The sequence below is a fragment of the Dermochelys coriacea genome, chromosome 17 (genome assembly GCF_009764565.3).
Source record: "Dermochelys coriacea isolate rDerCor1 chromosome 17, rDerCor1.pri.v4, whole genome shotgun sequence".
Classification (NCBI taxonomy): domain Eukaryota; kingdom Metazoa; phylum Chordata; order Testudines; family Dermochelyidae; genus Dermochelys; species Dermochelys coriacea.
The window spans coordinates 1,491,444-1,519,235 of record NC_050084.1 but is presented as its reverse complement, the minus strand read 5'-3'; the positions used below and the strand labels follow the sequence as shown (position 1 = coordinate 1,519,235).

General features: G+C 51.0%; 2 protein-coding genes across 6 annotated transcripts in view; one reads left to right on the top strand and one right to left on the bottom strand.

The window, feature by feature from the left end:
• The window catches only part of SUPT6H (SPT6 homolog, histone chaperone and transcription elongation factor), a 40,204-nt gene extending 17,136 nt beyond the window's left edge, over positions 1–23,068 (bottom strand). Inside the window, exons 1-21 of one of the 5 annotated variants that reach the window (XM_043499192.1) lie at positions 22,933–23,068; positions 16,230–16,325; positions 15,465–15,602; positions 14,172–14,330; positions 13,895–13,965; positions 13,257–13,452; positions 12,466–12,550; positions 11,323–11,596; positions 9,895–9,996; positions 9,129–9,245; positions 8,445–8,534; positions 7,726–7,868; positions 6,990–7,141; positions 5,934–6,032; positions 4,571–4,700; positions 4,316–4,466; positions 3,174–3,328; positions 2,016–2,211; positions 1,138–1,277; positions 936–1,053; positions 1–77 (exon numbers count right to left, since the gene is read on the bottom strand). In XM_043499192.1, coding sequence (XP_043355127.1) covers positions 1–77; positions 936–1,053; positions 1,138–1,277; positions 2,016–2,211; positions 3,174–3,328; positions 4,316–4,466; positions 4,571–4,700; positions 5,934–6,032; positions 6,990–7,141; positions 7,726–7,868; positions 8,445–8,534; positions 9,129–9,245; positions 9,895–9,996; positions 11,323–11,596; positions 12,466–12,550; positions 13,257–13,452; positions 13,895–13,965; positions 14,172–14,330; positions 15,465–15,570 — 2,561 coding nt within the window. In that variant the 5' untranslated portion in view covers positions 15,571–15,602; positions 16,230–16,325; positions 22,933–23,068. Of the gene's footprint in view, positions 78–935; positions 1,054–1,137; positions 1,278–2,015; positions 2,212–3,173; positions 3,329–4,315; positions 4,467–4,570; positions 4,701–5,933; positions 6,033–6,989; positions 7,142–7,725; positions 7,869–8,444; positions 8,535–9,128; positions 9,246–9,894; positions 9,997–11,322; positions 11,597–12,465; positions 12,551–13,256; positions 13,453–13,894; positions 13,966–14,171; positions 14,331–15,464; positions 15,607–16,229; positions 16,326–18,722; positions 18,725–22,932 lie in introns of all 5 variants that reach the window. The other 4 variants (XM_038375508.2, XM_043499191.1, XM_038375507.2 and 1 more) reach the window with 4 other exon arrangements.
• A 119-nt stretch (positions 23,069–23,187) lies between these two features.
• On the top strand, positions 23,188–25,868 carry SDF2 (stromal cell derived factor 2). Its single transcript, XM_038375512.2, has 3 exons — positions 23,188–23,353; positions 24,310–24,506; positions 25,123–25,868. The coding sequence occupies exons 1-3, from the start codon at positions 23,188–23,190 to the stop codon at positions 25,408–25,410; spliced, it is 651 nt and encodes a 216-aa protein (XP_038231440.1). The 3' UTR covers positions 25,411–25,868.
• The last annotated feature ends 1,924 nt before the right edge of the window (positions 25,869–27,792 follow it).

The window sequence follows — 27,792 nt, the reverse complement described above, 5'->3', positions numbered from 1 at the left end:
CTGTTCTCTCCTGCAATTGTCACTACGTGAGGCTTCTTGTTCAGAAGGAATTTTTTCAGAGTTTCAATATCCTGGGCCTGGAGCACAGAAAAGGAAGCAAGAGGTTCCATAGAAACAGGCCATTTACTAGAGCTTCCCAGTACCATACGCTGAGCTCCCATTTCCCAGGGCAAATCCTCAAACCTACCTATGGCACTGACATGCCACTACACTCCGCCAGACAAAACCCAGGACCGGGCAAAGCGCTGGCTCACGGCCCTTCCCAGACAGCCCTGGGAAGGGACAAGCTGGCTCAGCTGGGGAGAGGTTAGAGGTGACCTGCTCACAGAGTTACAGGGAGACTGAGCCAGAAATAGAAGCCGGGAGCCCTTCCCAATTTCCACTGAGCCATACTGCCTATTGCTAGCTGGCTGGGCAGAGGAGAAGGGCCCTGAAATGGCTGCTCAAATACTGCAACGCACACAGGAGCGATGGCGCCAGCTCCAAAAGGGGCAGAAGGACCAATTCAGACCATCTGTAACTAATGGACAGCAAGGTCTGATTCTGGCCGTTCCAGAAGTCAGACAGGCCTTTTCCAAAGGCTCCCAGCGCAGCGAGCAGGGTTCCATAGCAATCCCACCTGCAAACTCGGGACTGTCCCTGCCCCCATGCAGTGCTGGCCTTACAGCCCACACTGATCTGGTCTGCAGCAGAGATCGCTTTCCAAAACGACCCTCTCACCCAGCCAGAACACGCCCCCTCCTCTGCACTCACTGATCGTAGGGCTTATTTCAGAACTCTTCCATTCACAAGCACACAGCTTTGCTCCCAGTTCTGATACATCTCAGACTTAGCTCTGACCGACATGCTTGGGATCGCTTGCTGCTGACTGCAGTCCATGTGCACTGTCCCACTTCAGTAATAAGCTTGGGAATACAGCCCCCGCCCCAGCTCACCTTCTTGTCCCGCTCCTCCTCCCGCCAGGCGTTCCGTCTTTTGGTGAAGTGCGGCAGCCGGAGGAAGTCTGTAACCTCACCTTCGCCATTAACCAGGGCGCAGAACACGGGGTGATCTCTGCAAAACAAACAGGGTCCCTCTGAAGCGATGGGAACAGGCTAGTATGGCAGGTAAACTCAGGAGCCACCCTTTTACTCGTACCTGGCAGAGGAGAATGCAATGCCCAGCACCCGAATTCCCTTCCCCTGATTTTCATCCATGAAATCATCATCTTCCTCCACCTGCTGGTCTGGACGGTAGGGAGACACCTTTAGCCAGTTGTACAGCTTCCGGCTGCAAGCCTGAAGGACAGGAAGAGGGAGGGGTGTGAGGGAGAAAGCCAGTCTCCTCTCCCTTCACATCCCATCAGGCACACGGGCCTCCATTGGGCAAGGTGCAGACGGCACCCTGCACTGAGCATGATGCTAGGGTGAGGCACAGAAGCCCAATAGAGCTAGAGATGCTGCTCCTTTCAGCCAGGACAGCCAGCTACTGGGTGTTCCTCTGGGGCCAGAGCTCCCAGCTAGGATCTGTACAACCTCACAGGCCAGCAGCTCCCAGCACACTAAGCGAAAGATCTTGTACCCGGGGAATCTGACTCTAGAGCCAAGGAATTACCTTGCTCACTGCTGTGGCAGTCAGGATCCCTAAGCACCAAAAGATTCCTGTTTCTTCAGCACAGAACCGGGCATCCTCCAGGGACCTACTGTCCATTGTGCTCTAGAGACTGAAGGACTAGAGCCCTGATTTGCAAGGTTTGATGAGTAGAGTATCCTAGTTCAGGTGACCCTGGAATGGGTCAGTTAGAGTTGTATCTAATGTTTCTCTTTCCTTTCTACCCAGGGAATGGAATGAGACTGACTCACGGATGTTCCCGTGGGTCCATCCCCAACCTCCTCCTGCCTTTTCACTATCCTCATGTATCCCCCAGCAAAGGACTCTCCCCTGGACTGTCTCCTACACTTGTAACCTCTGAGTGTGACTCCAGCCCTGCACAGAATGCAGGCGACGAGTCAGCATGGGCCCCGAGCACCTCTCACCTTAATGACATACTCTTTGGCCTCAACCAGCAGCTTGTTCTTCAGCTCTTTAGCCATCTGCACATAGAGGAACTGGTTGAGGGAACGTTCAATGGCCATTGTGCGCTGACGATTCCACTCCTGCACCTGGTGGCTGAACTCGTCCCGGTAATAAAACTGCTTGATTTCCTCAAAATATGTCTGGTCACTACCATACCTGTGGGGGGGGGGGGGGGGGAGAGACGGAGGGGATGTCACGCCAGCTCCTGCTGAGCTGTCTGGGCCTTTGGATATGGGGTGCCCTACAGCCTTCCACACAGGAGACGTCTGCACCCCCAAAGCAGATGTGGAAGTGCTGCAGGTCCTCAGAGGCCATGCCCAGCTTCAGCTGCAGCAGAGCCTATTCTTCCCTGCTGTTGAGGACTATGCCCCAGGAAAGGGTGGACGCTAGGCTGCCACCCCAGAGCTGAGCTGCTTTGGTCATGCTGGGGTCGCTTTACCTGTGGCCTGCTCCTGTACGTACTCCTAGTTCAACTATTGTTGGCAGAGGTCTGTGCTGCGGGGAGGCGGGGGCTCCTCAGGGCCGGGGAGCTCCCTGTCAGCCAGCCTGAGGGAGGAGCTAGCTCTCCCAATGTTCCCTTAGCCAGCCTGCCAGGCAAAGGTGCCCTGGCTTTACTCATCCAAGGGCTGTGCTAGCAACTTGCCTGGAAACCCAAAGCCCCCACCAAGTCTGCATAATGAGGGGCAGCCTGCAGAGACCAGCAGGCCCCAGATGTAAGAGCAGACTGGTGGCTGGAACACCTGGAGTGCTGCACTGGGGAGTTCCCATACTCATGGGCCAGCTCTCTGAGGAAGTGGAGGATGGCTCCACAGGCTGCACTTAAGGGGTGTCTGTTGGGATAAGCCTCGTCTGTCACCTCGCTCCATTTGTTGTCCTGATAAAAGGATCCACACCTATGGCCCTGTCTCATTCCACAGCATTATCTCCACTGCTCCTGTGTCAGTAAGCCTGGCTGCCACGGAGAGGGGACAGGGCTCCACTGCACGATGGAGCACCAGAGGGATGTGAGCTGAGGCTAAGGAAGCTGGCAGGACAAGAGTGGCAGTGGGGGGCCGTCAAAGGGATTCCGAGGCTATGGGGACGCAGGGGGGAGAATGCTTGGCCAGAGCTGGCCTCACCCCTCGACGCCTTTCATGTCAATACTGATGTCGATGCTCAGCAGCCCCTCCTCCTCAGCCAGGCAGATTTTCAGAAACTGGTCATCTCGCAGCTCCTTCACAGGCTTGTTCTTCAGGTACTTACAGGAATACGCATAGTGGGCTTCATCAACATCCTGCCCCAGGAGAGAGGAGAGGAGACACTGCTGAGTCAGCACCCTGGGGCCTTGGGTAACTAGTGCATGGAACAAGCCCACCCACCCCCACCACACACACTAGCAGCCAGCCTGGCCATGTCGACACTATGTGGACTATACTGGTGGTGCTGTAGCCGTGCTGGCATAACCCAATAGCGTAGGTGCAGCCTACACCGACGGGAGGGAGTTCCCCAGCAATGCAGGAACACCGTCCCCCCCGGAGGCGATAGTAGGTAGGTAGATGGAACCATTCTTCCATCCACCTAGCCGTGTCTACACTTGGGGTAAGCTGACATGACGACGTCACTCGGGTGGGGATCTGTCAAACCTCAGAGAGACTTGATCTAAAGTTGACCTAACATTCAAGCATAGACCAGGCCTTAAGGTCAAAAACGGGTCTTTGAGATCCCCTGATTTCAATGCCTGCCAAGTTGCATTGCCCTTCCCCAGAGTCTGAACAGGACTCCACAGACCGCCCCTAGCCCCCCCCAAGAATAAATGCTGGCGTCAGTGTCTTGGCAGCAAGAGCTCAAGGCCATGAAATGGTGGGAGTTAAAGCGGAGTTGCTGCATGCTGATGAACTCCTGGGGTAAACCCCACGCTGGCCTCTCACACCCCCAAAGCGTTCAAGCCCCATCAATGACCAGGTAGGAGCAGGAGCGGACCCTAACTGCACACCCCCAGAGAGGTCTCAGAACTGCCATGGTGGGCTTCATCCAGCCCTCCCCAAGCCAGGCTTCAGCACACAGCAGATGCTAGACCCTAAGCACTGCCCCGAGAATGGAGCCAGGGCTGGACGCAGCACTTCCCTTTCGAGGCAGATTATAATCAATCATCATCAATAATGGCCCATTATTGAACCATGCAAGAGTGACCGTAACTCCTTGCCTCTAGGTACCCACGCCGGGTGGCCTAACCCCAGCCGAGGTGGCCTAACCCCATGGGAGCAGTGCTCCACTCCCTTACCTTTTTACCCTTCTTGGTTGGTGCAATGTTGAGTTTGGCTCTCTCTTGAAAAGTCTGTCTCAAGACCTGCCTGACAAGTGGCTCTCGGGCTATCTGCAAGGCCACCATGTAGCGGGCTCCTTCCAGCACAGCCTCAGGGGTCGGGAATTGACTGAAAAGAGCAACAAAGCCAAGACACAGGATGTGAGAGTGCCTGATGGCATCTCTCCCCCCACATCCCAGAAGGCCCATCCATGGCAGCACCCGCACACTGACCTACACACGTAATCCTTGGCCAGCTCCAGCGGCTCTGCTGGGAACTGCTCTGTCTCATGACGCTGGTAACTGTCCCGAAGATTCTCTCCAAACTGCTCAGGCGTCAGACCAAACTTCTTAGCCAGGCCATCTAGAGCAGAAAATGCACAAGTACACAAGGAAGTGCATCTTTGCACATGCTGATCAAAACCACCCACCCACATCCAGTAGACAGGGCCCTGGCTCCTCTGAGTGAGGGCAGCTGCTACAGTACACCGTAGTGTGTTGAACACCTGCCTCCACTCTGCAGGCAATGAGTTCATTTTATTATTGAAGTGTGTTGTTGTTGTGGGGAACTCATGCTATGTCCTATGGAATCAGTCTGTCTGTGATGACAGACAGAGTAGGATAGGCTTATAGGTGTATAAGACTGACAGGTATTTAGGAGCGATGAGTATGTATTAGGTATCTAAGTAAAGCACGGCTGTAAAGCAAGGCCTACAGGCTAAGGCCTGTAAGATTTCAGCTTAGCCACCATAGGCCTCAGGCGTAAGGAGACTTGACACGAGTGACTAACCTAAGACTGACCCTATGCCAATAAGCCCACAAGATTACTGTGAAGGATGTGCCAATAGGGGATGTTATGGAAAATATGTCCCCATGTACCCATCCAGACCACAACACACCTGATTGGAACATAATGGAAAATTCTGTTCTGACTGTAGATTACCCTGGAAACAGGTTGGTGTAAGTGTTAAGATGCTAAAAGAAAAAGGGGAACTAAGAACAGGCTGTGAAAAGCACAGCACCCCCAAAGCTTTGGGGTATGGAAGTACAGATAAGGAAAAGGGGGGTTGGAACCTCCTACACATGCAGAAGGTGTGGTCAGAACAAGATAAAAGAGGTTCCCTGGTTGGGCTAAAGTGGGAAGCCCCTGAGGGGAGACCCCTGCAGGAATCACCCCTCTATCGATGCTCACCGGTTGAGAGATCCACTAGACTGCACAGTACCTTTGGCACGCGAGTACCAACACAGCCTTGGCTATTGCTTGGGCTCTCAGCTTATGTGGATGAGTATGTGCATGTCACTTAGAATACATAAAACATTTTTTAACTTGTTACTGTTTGGCACTGTATTCGTTCTTCATGTGCTCCGAAGAGTTGCCCAGGCCAACAGAATCCTGAAGGGTAACCTTGACCCTAACTGAGCCGAAAAACGTAGCACCGCAGAAGCCATGCTCACTCCTAGGGACGCTAGAGTTTAACCAGAACTACCAAGTCAATTTTAAATAGAGGCTACGACTCCCAGACCCGATGATGCACTAATGCTGACCACTCCATGCCTGCAGCCAGCTCATCACGATTCACCAGGCAGAAGCCCTTACCCAGCCCAGCGGTTTGACAGATGGTGTACATATCCCTGCGGGATGCCTGCTTCAGCTCAGGCCCCTTCTGCTCCTCATCTTCTGCATCCTCTCCTTCACCTGCAGAGAAACAGTGTATTCAGCATGGTGTTTATAGGGACATACTTGTTAAGACACCTGCAGTGCTGGCTGACAGAGCAAGAGTCCTGTGTACTCTGCTGCAAGCTGGAACTGCCCCTGCCCCAGGGTCCCTGGATTCTGGGACACTCCAAACTGGAGAATCTGCTGCAACTTCAGATTGCTGACCAATGGACTGGTGCACTGAACAGTCAATACTGTACCAGTAGGCTACGGAACCTGACAGCAAGTTCAATTGTACTCTGCTTCTACCATTTTGATTTGCAGTGTGCTGCAGAACTTTGAAGTGAACACCCATAATTGCCTTATAAAAGGCAGTTCCTACATTCCTACAGCGTCAGGAGAAGCTGGCAGTCTTGGCAGCTAGTTGAGGGGCATGTGGGGTTTCTGGCACCTGAAAAGATGTATGATGTCACTTGGGATCATATTGGCTATGAATGGATTGAACTGATGGACAGGCAGCTGAACAATGGCTGGTTTACAGAATTCCACAATATGGCTGACCCAAAGCCACCCTCATCTTCAAATACTGGAGGTGGGGCCTGCTGGAATACAACTCCCAGTATTCAATGCTCTAGTTTGATCTGCCCCGATCCTGAAATCTAGAGCTGCTATAGGCTGCACATGCAGACTGAAGATGAGGGTGGCTGCAACTTGCTCCAGTCTAGGTTAATGAGCTGCAGAGCTCAGTCTCCTGGACAACTGCAAAGAGTAGGGATCCCTAGAAAGATTTGTGACAGATCAAGAGCTAATTTCAGATGGAAGGGAGCAAGGGGATAGGGCTAGATGGCTCATGTGCACACACACCTGTGAAGGAATGTGCTTGGTTGAGGGAGGAGCAAGCATGCTGCCTCTACAGGTCACTCAATTGTTTTAAAGCAGCAGCTCCAGCTGCCCCAAGGTCACAAGAGCAAAAAGCCTAACTCATTTGGAACAAACCTTCGGCCTCTTCACCATCCTCCCGGATTCGTTTATGCTTCTTTCGGCTGGCTTTGGCAGCATTCTGCATCTTGGGGATGTCTCGGCCGTAGTACAGCAAGAAATGGTTATACACATCCTTCAGCTCATCCATGGACTGCACGTCCTTCAGCCTACAGTGTGCAAAGGCAGCATGTCATTCCCCTGTGGCCCTGAGCTGAGACCCGTGCACAAGAACCAGCTCTGTGATTAATTAGTCTGGCAGAGGAAGAACTCCGGTTATTGCCCTCTGAATGCTTACAGGCAAGGAAGTTTCACTTTGTTTCCCATCTCTCTAGCTTCACAGGGAAGCTCAGACAGCGAGACTGCAGCAGTCAGGCATTGTGCCGTTATGTGACCATTTCATACTGAAAAGGTGCTTGGTGCTGGGATGCAATGGCTATAAAGTAAAGCAAGGGACACCCTTGCACCAGAGTTCTCACTGGCCTCTTCAGGAATTAGAAAGTGCTTACTTCTGTTGTTTGGGAGACTCCAGCAACATCATCCCTATTGTCTGCAGTGCTTGATGTCTCCCAAACAGCACATAAAAGCTGTTCTGAACTCACTTGTAGTTTCAGTGGCTCATGTTCACCCCAGAGATAGTTGCATTTCGGGGGAGGGGGAAGCGATCCCGTTTTGGACAGCACGCATATCAGTCTGTAAGCCACTTGGGGATGAAAGATGCTGTATGAGAACACAAAAGGTTATGGGACCATACCTCTCCATGTCAGTGGTATCAAGCGCTCTTATCCCATCAGCCAAAGGTTTGTCCGGATCAGCAGAGATTTGCTCGTACTGATAGGCCTGCATCTTCTCAAACAGACGGGTCAGGTTCTGCTTGCGGATTTTTAGCTGGGTCCACTGTAACACGATAGCAGAAATAAGTGTGTGCTAACCCTTCTCTGGTTGGAACCCGCTGTTTGTGGCCCTGTCTCACTGCAACTTCCTCGCCTCCAATCTCGCTGGCCAAGGCAGGTTCCTAACCGCTACTGCTACTAGAACAACATTTGTCAGCAAGGCAATATCTCCAATAGCTGAGCCCACATCTGGTAAGCACGGCAGGTCTCATCTCGGAGACCTGCGCTCAAAGCAGAGCAGGCTTTGGACACAGCGCAGCAGGAGGTCCTGACTCGCTGCTGCTGGAAGAATCACAAGACCACAGACAAGTTTAGGACAGAGAAGAGGGCAATCCCTCCCTTCCCAGCTAGGTATTCCCCATTGCCAAATGGTAGCAGAACCCCACGGAAAGGGACGGCCTGGTCTTCAGTGTCAGGAAAATGGGCTGCAGCGTACCAACGTGGGGCTGGATACACCTAGGAGACCTGGGGGTCAGAGACATGGCCTAGCTGCTGATGAACTAACAGTGGGTGGGGAATGCAATGCTTCTGCTGAAGTCTCAGGCTAGCAGCATTCCAGAGCAAATCCCTTGTCCCTCACCTTTTCATCCCACTGCCAGACCCTCCAGAGGTCATTGATGTGCAGCTCCGGCTCTACATACTCCTTTCGGTAGAAGGCAATGAATGGGACCTAGGTGAAAAACGAGACCCATCAGTGCCCCCCCTCAAGGACAGACCCACTACTGGCAGTCAGGAGTGCGGAGAAATGCAGTTACCCCAGGTGGCGGGGAGGAAAAGCTGCTGGGACTGCAGCACACAAGGGCTGTGTGGAGCTGCCCTTTCCTGCCTTGCTACGGCAGCGTATTTAGCCCAACCTCAATGTGCAGTACTCTGTCAGCCCCAGGTGTCGCCCTCCATCTCCACTCCCACAAAAGTAAATCAAAGGGGCTCTCAGTCTCTAGGTAGCAGTGCAGGTGACAGTCTGGGCTGAGGTGAGTGTGGATCATAGATTACAGCCCCTGGAGTTCTGAGTCACCATTTACCCCTTCGTCCTGCCTCTTAACTACAGAATCTTCATCCAGTCTTCCCCTGCAGATGCTCTGGCTCCTGCAAGGCCAGGTGCACTCAAAGCAAGTCACCCAGTGCTGTCCCCGCCCGTGCTGGCCCATGTGAACTCTTTCCATTGGCCCCAGTACACTGGCAGTCGCTGCATTAATCCTTCACATTCCAAGGTAAAACTAGCTTAGACCCTTGCTCCCAACCCTTCTGCAGAATTATGAGCTACCTCAAAGTGTTGATTCCTCATGAAATTCAGGGCTTCTTTAATCTTCTGTATGGTGCTGGGCCCCTTGCGGCTGAAGCTGCTACTGGCCTGGCCCCGGTCCAAGTAATCAGAACTTTCCTGAAAGAGGGAATATCATGTCTAGCGCTTCCCACAGCCCCCTCCCCAGGATGCTGGGCAGGCTGGCCTTGTCAATGGGGAGACAGCCCCAGCCAAAGGGAACATGATGTCCCCAATTAACAGACACTGGTTTGAGAGTCCAAAGCAACATTCTAGCCCTGAAAAAAGAAAAGGAGGACTTGTGGCACCTTAGAGACTAACAAATTTATTTAGCATAAGCTTTCGTGAGCTACAGCTCAAGTGCAGTTTGGATGAAGCATCTGATGGAGATGACTGAGAGCTGATGATTAATAATACTCATTATACCCAGAGCACGGCTCCAAGAGCTTTATGAACTACAACGCCTCAGGGCCCCCTGAGCAAGGTATCACCACCTTCAGTTCACAGAGGGAAACTGAGCCAGTTGCAAAAAAGTGACCTGCCCAACACCAGAGAGAATCAGTGGCAGAGCAAAAACCAATTCCGGTGTCCTATCCCCCATCCTCTTCCATTTTCACCACTAGATAGGTAAGGAACCCAGGCATCAGGGGTCCCAGTAAATTAGGTACCTCACTCCAAGAAGAGTCCAGGAAGTTTCCCCAAGCAAAGTATGCTGGAGAGTTAGAACAGTAGCCACCTCAGACCCGGGGTCCAAGGAGAAGCCTGTTACCTGCAGCGAGATGGTAGGTGTGGCAAAGGCATTCCTGTAGATCCAGTCAGCTTCTTCCTCCAATTCATCATCTTCAGCACTCTTCACAGGGATGGAGCGTAGCTGTATGGGAAGGCAGGGTGAAGAGAGGGCCATGCATCACCTGTGGCTTGCATTACACATTGGTTCTGAGGGGCCCACAGCCATTCCTGTCATTTCACACATGCCTGGAAGGTCTCAAAAATGCCTGCACCCTAGGGGCTCTCTTGACAGCAGCTTTTCAAAGCATGCATCTTTGGACTCTGGGACCTACCTGCGCCCAGCTTCATGCTAGGTCACCACCAGCTCGTTCTTTTGGGAATCGCTGGCAGAAAATTCTGCAAGCGGTGCACAAGTGCCACTGCCAGTCAAACCAGAGGCTCCTAAACCACTTGCACCATGGCCTCTTCTATTTCAATCACTCTGTACCCCGTGGGTCTAGCCCTGTTCAAAGTCACCTGCCACGTTAGCGCTATCCCTGCAGTAGCCGCACAGATGACAACAAAGTGCCAGTGACTGTGCCATCAGATTCTTGTCTCTCTCAGCTCCTCTGAGCATTTAATCTCCCTCACCTCTATCCCTGGGCTTGGTCCACCTGTAATATGATAGTGTAGCAGGGCATGACAAGTCTGGGTAGGCCCCATGACTCTTCACCCAAGAAGAAGAACGTGGCACTGCCATGTGCAGGGCCCACAGATTTGAAGAAAAAACAACCAATTCAAATTCAATATTTAAAAGAAAAAGGTCCCTAGCTGCTTCATGCGTCTCATTCCCAGGAGGGTGGGTACAAATATCTGCCAAAGGTTCAGGGATGCAAACACCCAGGGGGTGGGGGAGGGCAGAGAACTTTGATTGTTCCAAGGGGATCAGGGCTTTGGGCAACAGGATGAAATTAAAAGAGGGAAAATTGAGTCCGACTCTCAGGAAAATTCCCAAGTGTGAGATATGTCAGGCTGTGGAACACTCACTGCAGGACGTAGCGAAAGCGCCAATGGCTAGGTTCATTGAAGAGGAGGTTATATTAAGCACTAGAAAACATCTTGTGGGAAATGTCCTGCGTTAGTTAGGCTGGGGTACAGACAAGTCTCGAAAGTCCTAGCTCTCTCCCCTTTTTAATCTCCATTCTCATGAGGAAGAGCTGTAATGGATGGGATCCAGCACCAGGGACATCTGGGCGTAGCTGGCTGGCAGCTGGGGAACTGTACTTCACACCACGTGGGCAACACAGGCATCCAGTGGCCAAGGAAAAACCCACCGCAGCTCCCATCCTGCCTTTTCAGCACCAGCACACAGGGATAAGGGAACAAGGATCCTATCCCACAGTCAGGCCACACCCCCAAAGAGCTGCACTACAGGCCATCAGCTCTCCCTGGCGGCCAGGAGGCCCCCTCAGCAGCATAGAGCCCTCACCTGGAACCTCTCTGGCATGTCAGTCACGCGGATCTCATTGTCCTGGTCTGTCAGGTGACTGCTCTCCAGCTCACTGGGCTCGTACATCTCAAAGATGCTACGTCGACTGACGCGCTTCTTGGCAGTCTTTTTGGGTCGGACACGGATCTCCCCTTCAGCCTCCTCATCCTCGTACTCATATTCCTCCTCCAGCTCTTCATCATACTCATTGTACTTCTCAAATTCATCATAGTCAAAGTCCACTCCGAAGATCTCCTGAGCCTCTTGCAAAGCACTGGAGGAGAGACAAAACTTCATTAACCCCCAAGTTACCTGAAAACACTTCTCGCTGGGTGAGCATACCATGGCACCTGTGCTCACGGTTCACAGCGTCTAGTTGAGCATGGCAGGGAATGGGTTGGATATGTACATAGCTCATGAAGCTTCAGTCACAGCACATGCTGCTTTGTGAGGAAAGAAGAGGTATCTAATCAATTTCCAATTAACTTGCTCCCAAGATCGTTAGAAGGGAGACCTTGTCCCCTCCCAGGAAAAGCATGGACACTATATAACTGCCCTGTGATGGCCAGGGCCCAATGACAGGGACTTCTCATTTACCAGAGGAGATTCCCCCAATGCCCTTTTCAGGAAGCAGGGAAATAAACCTGGTGGAACGATAACAAGTCTGCCCAGAGCAGTGGAAGCTAACACTTTCTCCAGACCAGCTAAACAACCGGTACTCCCAGCAGCACTATCCCTGAGAGAGGAGCCTTCAGGCCCAGAATGACAGCCGTGCTCTCAGAGGAAACTGGGAAAGTGACAGGGAAAGGGAGTGCCTCGCCCCAGCACTGGATGACATGAATAGGAACGACACTCCCAAGGTTCCAGTTCGGACAGGAAGATGCAGATAAGGGATGGGCCTGGCTCAGGGAGGCAAGGGGATGCCTCTGCTAAAGGAGTGGTCAGTGTCCCTGCAAAAAAGGGGAAAACTTCTGCAAGGGAGAGCAGATTTGGCACTTCACAAAGTCACTCCTGCTCTAGGCCCTGGATTTCATTGGAGGGTCCCAATGTGATGACATGGGGACAGGGAGGAATAGGCCAGACTGCCATTGTGAGGGCTGAGGAAACTGAGCAGCCTCCCCACAAACCTCTGCTTCTACTTACGCATCCGTGTAGCCAGGGAGCTTCTTCCGCCACTTTGGCTTCTTCAGAGGTTGCCCATCATCATCCACAATGAAGTCGTCGATGTCTGGACACAGAACAGGGTTTAGACTATGCAGAGCTCTGACGGTGCATACGCAGGCAGCCACAGAGACAAGCCTCTGCTACAGGTTTCAGCTATTGCTGGGTGCTAACCTAGCCAAGCCACCCATACCATACAGGTGCCTGCCGGGGAAGTTCTAACCCCTTGAGCTACAGGGATCAGCCAGCGATAAGCCCACACTCCCAAAATGAAGAGAGCTTTGCAAGGCAAAGCCACCACAGCCAAAAAAAGCCTCACTGGGGGATATCAGTCACTGGGTTAAGTGGAAGGAATACTTGCAGTCCATCCCCTCCCGCTGGCCAGTGATGTTGGGCTGCTGCCTAAGGGAGGACTTCCGGCAGCAGTGGATCCTAATGGCTCAGAAGTTGTGCTATCCACTGCCCAGAGACAGGTACTCTGCTCCCTTCACTTGAAGCAGTCACTACCACCATTCTGGGGGCAAGTGAGGCCAGAAGAACAGCAACTCTAAACAGCTCTCTTCCCTAGCCACAGCCTGGCCACATCTGTAGCCCATGGCTGTACACTTGGTTTGGGAGGTGGGTGCAGAGCACAAACAGCAGCAAGTTCACTCCCACCCTGGAAGCAATCATTTCCTCCACCCAAACAGTGGGCACAGACAAAGCCTCCATATGCACAAGGCCTGAAGTGCAGGGAGTGAAAGCACCTGAAGCAATAGGCCACTGATGCCTACCAGATTCATCTTCCTCATCCTCTTCCTCTTCTTCTGGGGCAGCTATGGGAGCGTCGACAGCCTCGCCCCCCTCTTCCCCTTCCCCATCCTGGAAGATTTCTTCAGCAATGGCTTCCTTCTCATGTTCCTCCTTCCCATAATCCTCCTCTTCATCATCCTCATCATCTGACATTTTTCGCACACGCCTGAATTTTTGCTACAAGAGTGAAGTAATCATAAGGTCCTTGTCATCACAGACACCACATAAATGCAGCATGTTCTCTACCAGAGCCTCCCCACCCTTCCGAACACTCCCTACCCCAGGGCAACGTGTCCCAACCATGGGGAGCACCAGCACACCAGTGCCTTTCATCATGTGTGCAGGACCTCCCCGGGCCTGGTCAAAGCCCTGCCTATCACTCTGAGGGCCACAACTCTAACTTCCCAACACCCCCGCACTCACCCTCAGGCTGGGAGAACTGAAGGCCTGGCATCCACAGCCGTCCTTGACTTCCACGCTGCAGAAGTGCTCATACAGCAATGCACATAACACACCCATGCTGGGCTCAACTTTCCAGCCCCACCTTCCCCCTCTTACTTACTAACCCAAGTCCAGGTCCCAGGTCACCATGCAAAATACTGGCATGAAAAAAACTCACTCTTTTGACTTTGACACCCAAATTCTCTTCAATGAGGTCAAAATCGTCATCCTCCAGACGGTCGTCGAAAGCTGGCAGGAGAGAGCAGGGTCAGGTTAACTCCCCACTACTGGTTAGTGCACAGCACAGAGACTGAGCTAACCCCATTACTGCTCAGCATCAGACCCTGGGAGGACAAGGAGAAGCCCGTTTTCCACTCCGCAGCTCCAGCAGGGCACGTGGGTGTGTATGTACTGTACCGCATTGCCTGCCGCAGAGCCCAGCTTACACAACTTACTGCGTTTTCTCTTTTTGTGGCCAACATCATCCTCTGAATCGCCAGAGTCGCTTGCCTCTTCCTCCTCCTCCTCTTCCTCGTCATCATCATCATTAATGAATCCCTTTAGGTTCCCCTGCTCATCTTGATCATCAAGATTCTCCTCCTCCTCTTCTTCATCTGAAATGGGCAGTAATACAAGTTTTAGAGAGGCTCAGGACACTTCACCCAGACTATTCTAGGTTATTTGCAATGAGCTCCCGTCTCAGCTTATCCATTGGGGTCGGGGGCGTCACAGAATTAAACACTTTCAACCCGTTCTCAAAGCGGACTTCTGCCCAAGTCAAAAGCCCAGCATTTCAACAGCCTTACTGGGCTCTGTCTGCATTGAGAACAGAATTACAAGCAGGTCTCATTACTGAAACAATTTTGTGGCGCTGAAGTTAATATTAGTCTCCAGTGAGCAGCTGGGTTACCCTAGCTGACTGCCTCTAGCTCTGTCCGTCTGAACCGTAGAGGCAGGCTGCAACGAGCAGAAGGCCAGAGACTCTGGAACCCCAGCTCTTCCCCTTCAAGCAGAGCTCAAGTTCATAGACCCTCCCCCAGCTGGCTCCAAGGCCTGCTCACTGGAGCTCTCTCTGCAGAGGGAATGGAGGGGCTGTGTGTACGTTTGGGGAATTCCTTTGCTTTATTGGGTAGCATCAGGTGGTTCTAGATGTTGATGGCAGGTGATTTGGTACTTGGGAATAGAAAATATGCTTCCAAGTGCTTTGAGGAAGAAAAGCACTAAAACATTGTATGGGACTGCCTAGAGCCAGCCCTCCTATGCTCATTATGCCATGGCTTTGTCATGTGTTCCCCACAGATATAGGATGCTAAACAGAATAACTAGGGATCAAATCCTTTAAACAAAAAAGCACTAAGGGCTTATTTACACGAGGAAATTTACCGACAGAACTATGGCAACATAACGCTGCGTGTGGCTGCTCTTACTACAGACTAAGTACGTCCCTTGGGGAGTTCTGCTGGTATAACTACAGTGGTGTATTTATACCAGTAGAGTTCTACTGGTAGTTTTCTCCATGGAGAGAAGATTTCCAGTCAGCAGGGGACACACCTGTGGTGTCTGTTTCTCAGGAGAGGGCTGCTTCATATGGCCTGGTGGCAGGTTATACCTCACACCACAACCCTCCACCCTGCAGCGATGAGAAGGAACCTTGCTACGCACTGAGACGTGGAAGAGCCACCACGACTGCTCAGGGCACTCGGAGCGCGCTGGAGCAGGTGGACGTGATGACAGACGAGCAAACTCACCATCTTCCTCTTCCACAAACTTCTTGTTTACTCTCGGAACAACCTCCCCGTCATCATTGTATTCCGCCTCCGACTCCTCAGCCTCGCTCTCTACAAAATCAGACATGGCGCCGGCGCCTCACACCCCGCTGTGCAGAGCTACCTGGCAGACATGAAATCCCACTTACAACCAGCCAAGGGGGCAACCCATGTGCTCCAAGGAGCCGCAAACACAGGGAGAGAGTTAAGGCAACAGGATTTCAAACCATTTATGAAGCCCCCTGAATTACCCATAATCCATCCTGCATGAATGCACCAGTTGCCAAGGACTATGCAAATCAGACAGCAGCCCAGAGCTTCTAGAGGCTTTTACCCTGCTCTGAGTGAGCAGCCAAATCTCAGGAGCAACCATCATTACAGAGCTGAGCTCCTGTCGCATCCAGAAAAGTGGCACCACTTGATCGCTGCCCAGAAACCTATGAGGTATACAACCTCAACTAAGGTTTTAACATGATTAAATGTCCCACTTGGCTAATGAAACAGAAGCTAGAGAAGCCTGATAGGGTATATTGCTGACTGGCTGCTTACCAGCCTAGACAAACAAGGCAGCATATTGTTCACAGAGCTCCGGAGCCAAAGATGGCAAACTTACTACAGGAGAGGGCCTCAGAGGACAGAACACTCTAGGAGCCTGGATGTGACAAAGCGTGACAGTTACACAGCATCACAATAACCCTGCTCTGGATTAGAATGTTTACGGATTGCCAGAGAAGACTAAAAGGACTCACTGGTAGGATCGAAATGAAGGCACTAGACGAGGACTTTTATGGTTTGTTTCCAGGATCCAGACCCTTTGACTGCCACTGCATTAGAATGTGGCTTCTGGAAGCAAAGGGAGAGTCAAGGTCAGCACAAGGGCAAACCACATGCCCATAGTGGTGGTTTGGATTTACTATTTTTGTTTCCTTTGAACTTGTGGCTTTACAACTCACCATCATTCCATTTTGACTCACTGCTTCACAAAGTAAAACTGAGACAACAGAACGATTTGACAATTCTTCCAGCTAGCACCCTGGTATGGAGGCAGACCATAGGGTTAGATGAAGAGGAAGATCTAAAGCACTAATCTCCAAACTCAGTGTTGAAATAGATAAGATACAAACATGTAAAAAACTATGAGAAGCAGAATTCCATGGCCCCCTAGGGAACGATACCTGGACAAACGAATTCCAGAATGCTCACACAGCACCCCCACCTTCCTGCCCAATGATAGCCAGTGGAAGGGAATCACACACAAGACAATCTGACTTTGTTGGCTTGGGATACGGGCAAGTCACATCCCCATCTAGCTGCTGGGGCTGCCCCCAAGTCTAGACGTTCAGATTGCACAAACATGGCTGCTTACAGCAAATCTTGGGCGTTCTCCTCGATAAAACCACGACCTAGGCTCTCTCTGGAGGTCCTACCCAAACCTTCAAACACATTAAAAGCTGCAAGGAAATGCATCAGCCTACGTCTCACGAAAGGAAATCTCACCACAGAGAAATGGTAAAAAAAGACAAGACAAGACGATAAAGAGATGAGCAGATCACAGCGCAGATTCTACAATCCCAAAGCTATCTGGGGACTCCTGGGCTCGAGCCAGCAGTCCCTCTCCAACATACTAGAGATGGACAAATAGCAACAGCCCCGGGGCTAGAATGACATCACTCCACCTCCTGGCCAGTCATCAGCCTGTCACCCATATACCTATACCTGTACAGAATATCTCCTCCCCAGCATCTGTATTTCTAGCAATCACACACACACACACACAATCCCTACGATATCTGCTTGAGCTGCTCTCCCAGATGGTAACACCACAAATATCTAAATATGACTTTGGTTCAATAGCCATGTACAATTACCTCAGATGAACTGTGTAACACTATAGTACAGCTGTATCATGTATCATTACATTACCGACATCCCTACTACTGCATGTAGGTGTGTATCAACCAACCACAAACAAGTTTCTAAGTAGAACAGCCTCACCCCCTCTGCCCAGAACTGAACCTTTTAAGACAGCTGCAAAGATGGCAGAATTGCCCCCCTCAATCCCCCAGCATGCCACAACCTTCTGTCTGTTCTAACTTTTCATTCTGAGCCCAAACTTCTCACTGCATGTTCCAGCAGCTTCCACATACATCATCACCTTGTGCACATTTCCATTCAAGCTTGTCTAGTGAGCAGAAGCACTACAACTGAGAAGTAGCAGCTCATTTCCTGGATGCACTCTTGCACCCAGTTCCAAAATAGCCACTCATTTAGAGATATTTGGCCATTTCCAGCTCCAGCATCACTCACTCTAAAAATAGTCTGAATGGCAGTAAGCAGAGATTAATTAGCATGGGAACTAGAACTGAGCATGGCTATTGCCATGGAGATGTGGAATCAGATACATACTAATACAGCATCCTCCACTCTGCGTTGAGTATGGAAATTCATTCAAACTATAACTGAAATCCCATTGGATGCCATGTCAAAGGGCAAGCGGGAGTCTCAAAGAATGACTGTGCTGGAGACTGGGTGGCACAGAGTTGCCTATCACTGGGGAATGTTGAAATGCTAGAGAACCCTGGGAAATGTGCAAAACTGCGTCTAATCCGACACAGGGACAGGCCTCTAGGCCCCACAATTACATTTGTGGACACTCCTGAGGCTAATTATCTTTACTGCAGGCCTCCCTTGCCGCAAAGAGCGCTCACAGCACTGGAAACCGATGACCAGGATGATATCGTACACTTGGTAAAGAGTTATATGAGCTGGCTAAAGGTAAAAGGAATGCAGCAAGGTAACTGAGTACAGAAATACGTGGCTAGTGTTTGTGGAGGTGTGTGACTAAACCTGATCATTTATTTAAAGTCACTGTTTGTGGTGTACCAGTAATCTGCTGGATGCATGAGTCTTGAGATTGAAGTTACCCTAATACCATAGCAAGACATCAATATGACCTTCCTTAGCACTGTATACAGGTTAATTCTTCCTGTCTTTTATTTTAGCAAATGCATTTGGTTATTTTAACACCCTGCCTAGACAGTTTGTGAATATCCGTTATGTCACTTCTTACTGAGGGCTTGAAACAGCACTTTGCAGCACTGTGAAGTTAGACAGCTGGTGATGGAAAATGCCAGTCCCCTGCCTTGAGACTCATACAGAACCCACCCTTCTCTCATCATAAAGCAACACAAGGCTGGGCCGGGGGCATTCATATCCTGCTCAGATCAAGGCCACCCTGACAACTTTCCAGAACCCACAAGTTGCCCTTAACTGGAATAAAACAAAGCAGATAGCAGCTACCCTTGCCTTTAATGCAGAGATTACGGGTCTCGCTAACTAAGATCAGGCCACTCAGCTCAAGCCAGATCACCACATGCTGTGGGTTACATCTCTGTTTAGGCGAAGAAAGCCAGGATATCCAATAAGGCCTGGGTGAATCGCTTTGGCCATTGCTGCTTTCAGCGCTGAAACACCTGCACAAGACCAGCCACTAACGCAATCGACCCAGCTATCTCCTAGTTGCTTAACAAAACACACATGGACATGAGCGCTGTGGCAGACACAGCTCTGCAAACACTGTACACAAATATTTCTGTGGAAATTAACCCATGGACAAAAACATACCAAAATTGTGACTAGTGAGTCACTGCAGAGAGTCAGGATGTTGCAGGCACGGATATCAGCACACTGGCATTTTCTCTCACTTCACAGTGCCTTGTTCTGGGTGAGCAAAGCAGCAGAGGTGAGAGGTCCCAGGGAACATCTCAGCTAAGCCTCCTCTGCCCAGAGGATGGGGGCTGTGATGTAGGGGACAGGAGAGAAGGGGGGGGACAGGACATGACAGCATAACCTCCGGTATTTGCATAGCTAAGATGATGTCTCCTTCCCCAAAAAGATGACACTCCTCTTGGCCAGAAGCCACTCCATTACAGAAACAGCTTCAGAATATAAATATTGCTGGAGAAGAGAGAAAAAGCCAATCTAGGCTTCAGGAAAGAAAAATAATGCCAGAGTACATGGTGGGGGCATACACCACTCAGACTCACAAGGAAGAGATAAAAAGAACAGGAGGACTTGTGGCACCTTAGAGACTAAAATTTATCTAAGCATAAGCTTTCGTGAGCTACAGCTCACTTCATCGGATGCATTCGGGGAAGAGATATGCCTTAGCCATTGTGTTTAAACAGCTACCAGAAAAGGGCATGTGTGTATGTGCAGCTCCACAAGATGGCCCTAAAGAGAGGCCCTAGTATCAAAAAAGGTTGAGAAATCCTGGACTAGCTGATCACCATGGTCACTTCTGGCTTTAAACCCCATGAAAGACAACACACTGACGCACCATGGCGCATCCAGACCAGCACCTTGGACAAAAATACCCTTCAAGAGCAATTAACTGCAGGGGAATTCTCAAAATCAAACAAGATTTATTTAAATTGGAATCAGAGTGGTAGCCGTGTTAGTCTGTATCAGCAAAAATAACGAAAGCTTATGCCCAAAGACATTTGTTAGTCTCTAAGATGCCACAAGTACTCCTCACTGTTTTTAAATTGGAATGTGGATCTCTATCTGTTATTCCCACCCTGTGTCTATTGTGACTATAAGCAGCTCCGTGCAGGGATCATGTCTCAGCGGGTGTGTATAGTGCCTACCACTATGGGGCCTGCAGGCACTACCCAAACATCAGTACAGATTTCTAGTTTAGATTTTGCAATTCTTTGTCTTTATTACAAAATCTAAACGACCCTGTCGCCACTCCACCCTCCATACATTTAATCCACAGATAGCAATGCCAGGAAATCCAAGAATGTGATCACAAATACCACTCTGCCACTCAGGCTGGCTCTAGCCTGTGGAAACACCACAATATTATTTCAACAAAATGTAGCGACAGCAGAAATTTCATCCTGATAGTCAACCGGCAATTGCCTATAACCCACTACAGGCAATTGCCAGGCCAAACTCCATCTAAGTGTCTCCTGCTTCAAATCACCTTATCAGGTTAAAAAATAAAAGGCACTTCTCCTAAGGCAGCTTATGATTTTCAGAGTCAGTCAGTAGTTTAAATAGATATTTTTTCATCAACATATCTGAACTGAAAAGATGTAATTATTTAAATTATACAGATCCCTATTAACACTGACCTAGTAAATTCATATTGCCACACAAGTATGATAAATCTTATTAATAACTCCCAGCTCACATTCTAATTCCACTTTATGTAAATGCAAAGACTCCAGGGGGCGGGGGGGCCCTCAGACCTCTACCCAGCAACAACACGAATACCACTTTAGAAGTTCAGACCACAGTCCCCAACACATATTATCCAAATATGAACAGCGACTCTGATTTCCAGCGTGAGGTGGCCAGAAATGTCCCCTTTTTCTATTATTTTTCTTTCTATGAATCATGTACAGCGTACCCAGCTGCTGTGTGTCCTCCTGTATGGGTCCCCTGCCTCTCCTCCACTTCTGCCTATTCCCTAGGATTGATTACCTTCAAAAGACTCATTTGTTTGACCAAACTCATAGTGTTATCTGGATATTTATGTTGTTCAGACTCCATAAACAGTAACCTTACACTGTAAAATGTGCTTGATCCTAATACAAGGCTGTCATTTCCCCATTGCAATACCATATTCCTTGTTTCTCTAAGATACTAATATTGGGGGATTGGTCCTTTTCCAAAAAAAAGCTATCACACACCTGGCTGCTAGTAGTACCTGTATTATCAATCGGTCCTTCCAAGTCACACGACCTTTGGACTATTACCTAATTGTACCACTGCGGGTTCTGAGGGTAGCCAAATTTTAGTTATTTGTTATAATGAGTGAAATTCTTAATGTTTTTTGAAAACTAGCTATTTGTAACTACAAATATCCAAGCAACAGAATACAAAGGAAACACTTAGCAGTGCTCAGCAACTCAGGGTATTGTTTGGGGATCCATCCACACCAATGGTGGTACCCTACTGTGCAGTGATGAAGTGCCATGGGATCCTTTGGGATGAAAGGTGTACAGAGTGGTCGCATGAAGCTCCTGCAGGGGATAGTGCAAAGGTCTACGCAGCAAGTTTTAAACACCTAGAGTCTCTGGAACCAAAGGTTCAAATCAGAACAAGTGCAACTCAACTCTGTATCCTTCCAAAGATAAGGTCAGTAACACAGGGTTACTCTGTGGGTTCCTTAAGTTAATGTCTTAAAACATCGTAATGCATCCGATGAAGTGAGCTGTAGCTCACGAAAGCTTATGCTCTAATAAATTTGTTAGTCTCTAAGGTGCCACAAGTACTCCTTTTCTTTTTGTCTTAAAACAGTGGCTCTCAACCTTTCCAGCCTGCTGTATCCCTTTCAGGAGTCTGATTTGTCTTGTGTATCCCCAAGTTTCACCTCACTTAAAAACTTCTTGCTTACAAAATCAGACAAAAAACATAAAAAGTCTCACAGCCACACTATTACTGAAAAATGGCTGAGTTTCTCGTTTTTTCCATATCGTTATAAAATAAATCAATTGGAATATAACTATTGTAGTTATATTTCAGTGTATAGTATATAGAGCAGTATAAACAAATCATTGTCTGTATGAAATTTTTGTTTATACTGAGTTGGCTAGTGCTTTCTACGTAGCCTGTTGTAAACCTTGGCAAATATCTAGATGAGTTGATGAACCCCCTGGAAGACGTCCGAGTACGCTGGTTGAGAACCACTGCCTTAAAAGACAGAACCTCTCTGCTAATGTTAAAGACCACAAGGCCCTTTTTGTAAGGGGAGGGGTTTGTCCCCGAGGAGTTGTTTCCCGTTCCCTTTTGGGCCGGGTGACATCCATCCACAGCAATGCTGGTACCCTACTGCGCACTGATGAGGTGCCCTGGCATCCTTTGGAACGAAAGGTGGACAGAGAGGTCGCATGAAGCTGATGCAGAAGCCCTCATTGCTTGCTTACAGCCATGACTCAGATTTTGTTGCCCAGTACCTGGAAAACAGGTTCTCTCAGCTCCATGTGCAGCAGGCAGAGAAGCACGCAGGCCTCTAACCCAGGGAAAGGCGAGTCAGCATTGCAGCTCCGGGTGCCTTTCATTTCCCCTAACCACCAAACACCCCAATACACCCCAGCGTTCCCCCCCAGGGCGAGGAGCTGCTGCAGTCCCATCTTCGCAGCATTCACAGCGGCACACGCTGCACAGGGGAGGAGAGGAAGGCGAGGGGGCGATAGGGAAGCGGGGGGGGGCGCGGGCGGGGGGCGATGGGGAAGCGGGGGGGGCGCGGGCGGGGGGCGATGGGGCGATAGGGAAGCGGGGGGGGCGGCGGGGGCAGGGGCGGCGGCCCAGGAGGACCCTCCCCACCGCTGCCGGCCGCGGAGAGACGCCCGCGGGCGACGGGGGTCCAGCCCCCAGGCCACAGACCCCGGCCAGCGCCCCCCCTCGCGGCCTCGGGAGGGCCGGCGCCCGGACTTACCCGCTGGGCTCTGAGACTCTCGCCGCCGCCGCTGAGGGCCGAAGGGAAAATGGAGGCCTCCGCTGCGGCGGAGATAGGTGGGAGCAGAAGAGCCGCGACCTCCGGGCGCCCAGAGCGTCACTCGGAAAGTTTCCGCTTCCGGCCCACAGGCGCACTTCCTGCCTCTCTAGGCGCAGAGAGTGCAGGGGAACGATAGGCTCCCAGGGCGCTGCTCTATGGTTCCGCTTGGGTGGGTTTCCGGTTCCGGTAGAGAGGATGCGGCGGTGGCGAGTCCCGGGGCCCCGGCTCCTAATACTGGTGGTGGGCTTGGGCGCGGCGGCGGGCTCCGAGCCCGGCCCGGTCACCTGCGGCTCCGTAGTGAAGCTGCTCAACGTCCGCCACAACGTCCGGCTCCACTCGCACGACGTGCGCTACGGATCCGGTAACGGGCCGGGCTGGGCCCCAGCCGGGATCCCCTCCCCCGGTCCCCTGGCCTGGCTCCCGCGCCCGGGAACCCGCGCCCCCCCAGCCCCAATCGCCTGGCCTGGGTTCCACCCACCCCAACCCTGGTCACCTGGACTGGGACTGGGACTGTCTCCATGGACTGAAACGCTTTCTCGCTTGTTCTCTTCCCATCCCTTCCTTATTGCTACATATTGTCCCGAGCTTGGTCTGGAACTGAGTCCCTTGCCCGGTCTCCCATCCCAGAAATCTGTAGTTTTGGTACAGAACCTGTTCTCCCCCATCCACCCTGTGACCGCATCTGCATCTGTTGCAGGCTCCTGGGAGCCTTGTTACCCGCGAAGTTCTTTTGAAGGCTGGGTATGTTGTCTCCTCTGGCGCAACCTGGGTCCCTGCCCCCCTTGTACTCTGGCTGCACGTGGGCAGTTTGTGTGGCTCCTCAAAGCCTTTGGAAGGCAGGTACTCCTGTTCCTGCTTTGCACGCTGCCCTACAGCGTGCTCGCTGGATGGGAGCGAAGCGAATGAGCGATCGGAGATCGATTTATCGTGGCTCGTCTAGACACGATAAATCGATCCCCGAATGCGCTCCCCATCGACTCCGGAACCCAGCTCCTGAGAGGCGGAGGCGGAGTTGACAGGGGAGCGGCAGCCCTCGACTCGCCCCCGTCCTCACGGCCAGGTAAGTCGACCTAAGATACGCCGACTTCAGGTATGCTATTCACGTAGCTGAAGTTGCGTATCTTAGGTCGACCGTAGACCAGGGCTTTAAGGGACCCAGCAGGTCAAAATATTTTGTTGAACTAAAACTGCCTGACGGGCAAAGTCCTGCGCTTGGCGAAGCCTGTCTGCAGCCTTCCCGAGTGTTTCTTGCCTTCTGCAGTAGTTAAGATTTGTAGGCAGGTTGCACGCTCTCTGACTTCTTTTCTGTTCACACAGGTAGTGGGCAGCAGTCAGTGACGGGCGTCTCTGCTGTGGACGACAGTAACAGTTACTGGAGGGTTCGGGGAAAGACATCCACGGTCTGTGAGAGGGGGACTCCTGTGAAATGTGGCCAGTCCATCCGGCTGACCCACATCAACACAGGGCGAAACCTGCACAGCCATCACTTCACGTCGCCTCTCTCAGGGAACCAGGTAATCCCTGGAGTTAGAGTTGTGTGGGGACAGCTGTGGGAATGGCTCCCACTTATTTCCCTCCTCTGTGGGGAGGTCTATGGTATAGCATCAGCCTTGGCACCCTTCTCTGCTCACTGAGTGGTCAGTACTTCATTGAGGGGGTTGGACAGGACAAATCTTGACCTGTCTGCTTGAGAACTGGGCTTTTGCTTCCCTGAGACAGTGACACTGGCTACCCTGTTCTGTGCGCCTGAGGGAGGGGAAAGGCATAGTGTGAATGACTGCAGCAGGGAGAGACTTGTCTATAAGTCACTGCCAAGAAAAGGCAAGTCTTTGCAGGTTCCTGCCCCCTTTTCCAGTGGGAAGCTATTCTGTGTGTGAGTCCTGCAAATCTGACATGATGTGATTCCTCAGGAGGAGGGGGACATGGAGGTATGCTCCTTAATTCTGATCCAAAGGCCCAAATCCCTGCTCAGAGCTTATGATTGGAGGTTTCATCTTTAAGCTAATATATAACTTGTACCAAGAATATAATCATTCATTATTCTAGCTCTTCTCTGTGTGGCTCACTCTGTCTCCCCGGGAAGTTTTCAGAGGCTCATTTAAATGATGTTTCCTTCTGCTGCTCTTGCAGGAAGTCAGCGCGTTTGGGGAGGATGGCGAGGGAGACTACCTGGATGACTGGACTGTTCTGTGCAGTGGGACCTACTGGGTGCAGGATGGCGAGGTACGGTTCAAGCACTCATCTACTGACATGCTCCTGTCTGTGACTGGGGAGCAGTATGGGCGACCTATCCATGGCCAAAAGGAAGTCCATGGCATGTCCTACTCCAACCAGAACAACAACTGGAAGGTGATGGAGGGGATCTTCATGAAACCCAGTGAGCTGTTGAAGACTGACTCCTATCATGCTGAGCTTTGATGGACTGTGCTGGAGCTCCTCAATACCTCTACCAGAAGGTGTTCAGCTCCTGAAGGAACCAGTCTGTCTCTAAATGCTTCTGGAGAGAGACTATTCCTGCACTGGTTGGCACAGGCCAAGGAGCAGAGCCCTTGGTCTCCTGGTTATTCCTTGTGTGTCTAATTCTTTGTATTATTTAGGGCTCTGTCTCTTGCAGGGTCCTACAGCGGTTGGTTTTTTCCCCACAGTGGGGCTAAGAGAAACTCTCCCTCCACAGGAAAAGCAGGAAGGGACTTTTAATGACTTGTGTTTATCATCTTGTACTGAGTCTGTTCTCAATATAACTACCCTGAGTGTCTACCACATTGACATCCTGCTGCTCATGTAAACTCCATATTGCTGACATTTAGGCACAGATGTGCCCTGTGGGAGAGAGCTGCTGACTAGGACTGGGCTCATAAAAGAATTCAATTGTCAAAGAGTGGGTGATACTTTATCTTGCTCCCATTCATATTTGCTTACCGGCTAATTACTCCAGCAGGCATGGAAATCAGCAGCACCTTCCAGGGGGCGGGCAAGTGTCGCTGCACCCCCACTGATACGACACACCCATGTCGCCGCATCCCCACTGATAAGTGGCACAGATTAAAAAAATAACAGATCAGCCAGCAAACTAATAGCACTTAGGAACTAAAAAAGCCCCAGACCACTTGTGTCATCATCTGAGCACTAGCAGAGGCATAGCCAGCTGTTGCTGGCAAGAGCCAGGGCACAAGATGAGGAGAATGATAGTTAGTTGGGTTTAAACCAGTAAATAGCAATTGTCTGTTCTGCCTGCTCAACCAAAATGGAATGAAAATGTTCTGCTGATAATCCCAGGTAGGAGAGTGTAACTGTCTTGTGCAGGCGTGGCCACGGCTCCCATGTCTGAACACAGGGACAGAGGGTGTCAGGGGCTGCTTGTCTCTGAAGGCTTAAGGGGGGGAGACTCCCAACAGCTTCTAAGATTCCAAAGTCTGACCATGTCTTCCTCAGGGCTTTCCAGCCTGTACAGGTCAGAGGCAGCTCAGCACCAGTTGGGGAGGGACTGTTCTGTAGCTCAGGCAGAGCCCACACTGCCACCAATGCCCAAGCCCCCACAATGGCAAGCCATTGGGTAGATGAGCTGTGCCTAGGTGATCCACAGCCCATGCTGCAGAGGAAGGTGAAAACCACTGTCAGTCTGACCTGGGGGGGAAATTCCTTCCCCACCTCAGATCCGTTCCCTTGTCTCTGAAGAATTCATGCTTCTGGTGAACTGTTGGGTGGGCTTGTCCCAGCTGGAGCTATGGGTGAGCCAGAGTGTGGATTTGTGCTGAAGTCTTGCCGCTGCCGAAGGACCTGGTGTGCGGGGGAAGAATTCTCTGTGTCCTGAACTAGCCTTTCCCTAGGGGATGGACACTCCAGTTGCTGCAGGCTTGTATGGGGCTTGGTTTCTGCTTTTTCAAGCAGGCTCCCTCTGACTTCTGCCTGTGCATGAGTAGAGGGGGAAGGCCCTGGGAGCAGCAGAGATGTACAAAAATAAAAGAACTGCTTTGGCCATGACCCTGTAACTCCCCACAGCATCACCCACCCTTTCAGGTGGGAGGTGGGGGACTCAGGCACCCCAGGGAAGTGTGCCTCAAATGGACAGGCACATTCTTAATTAAAACAGTCCAGCTCTATTGCTGTAAATTGCATTTTGGGCTGACTTTGGATAAACAGCTCCTGAGTTGCTGGTTCAGATGCCGCCTGGAGCAGTAGAAACAGAAAGGTATTCCCTTTGGATGGTGATTTCTTGGCTTGTCTGTAGGTCTCAGAACAGTTTCTAATGCATGGGTGTCCACAGAATAAATCCACCTCTACCAGTTTGAACTGATTTCTCAGGGCAATCCCTGCAGAGGCCCAGAGGTGAGTGAGGCAGGGACACTGACCAACCCTCCTACCCCACCAATGCTTCCTCCAGCAAAGGGCTGAGGATGGTGGCAGTGCATGGAAGGGGAATTGCCCTGCTGTTCCCTGGCCTGTTCGTGTAGAAATGAATGGAAGCCGCCTGTTGATCCCTCAGCTTTCACCAGCTGCTCAATTCACTAAGTCATGCCCCAAGCCTGGCTGTGGGGCTGGAGTTTCTAGGGTGGAAGTGCAGGCTGCTGCAACCTGCTGTATTATTCTTTGTCCTTTCTAGCCCCAGGCCCTCCTGTCATTTCTCCAAGCAGCATTAGTTTGTGTGGGCTCCCCTGCACCCTGCCTCCATTAACAACCAGCTGTGATTTCATCAGGGAAAGGAGAGATGGGAAGGTTGGGGTCAGGATGCTGCTCTAACCCCTCTTGCTTCAGTTACACAGAGTGCTGCAGACCAATTCCCTGGAGCTTTTCAAGCTGCTT

Coding starts and splice junctions, on each gene's coding strand:
- SDF2 (XM_038375512.2), top strand. CDS start 23,188: ATGCGGCGGTGGCGAGTCCCGGGGCCCCGGCTCCTAATACTGGTGGTG. Junction 23,354..24,309: donor CGACGTGCGCTACGGATCCG/GTAACGGGCCGG, acceptor CTGTTCACACAG/GTAGTGGGCAGCAGTCAGTG. Junction 24,507..25,122: donor CGCCTCTCTCAGGGAACCAG/GTAATCCCTGGA, acceptor CTGCTCTTGCAG/GAAGTCAGCGCGTTTGGGGA.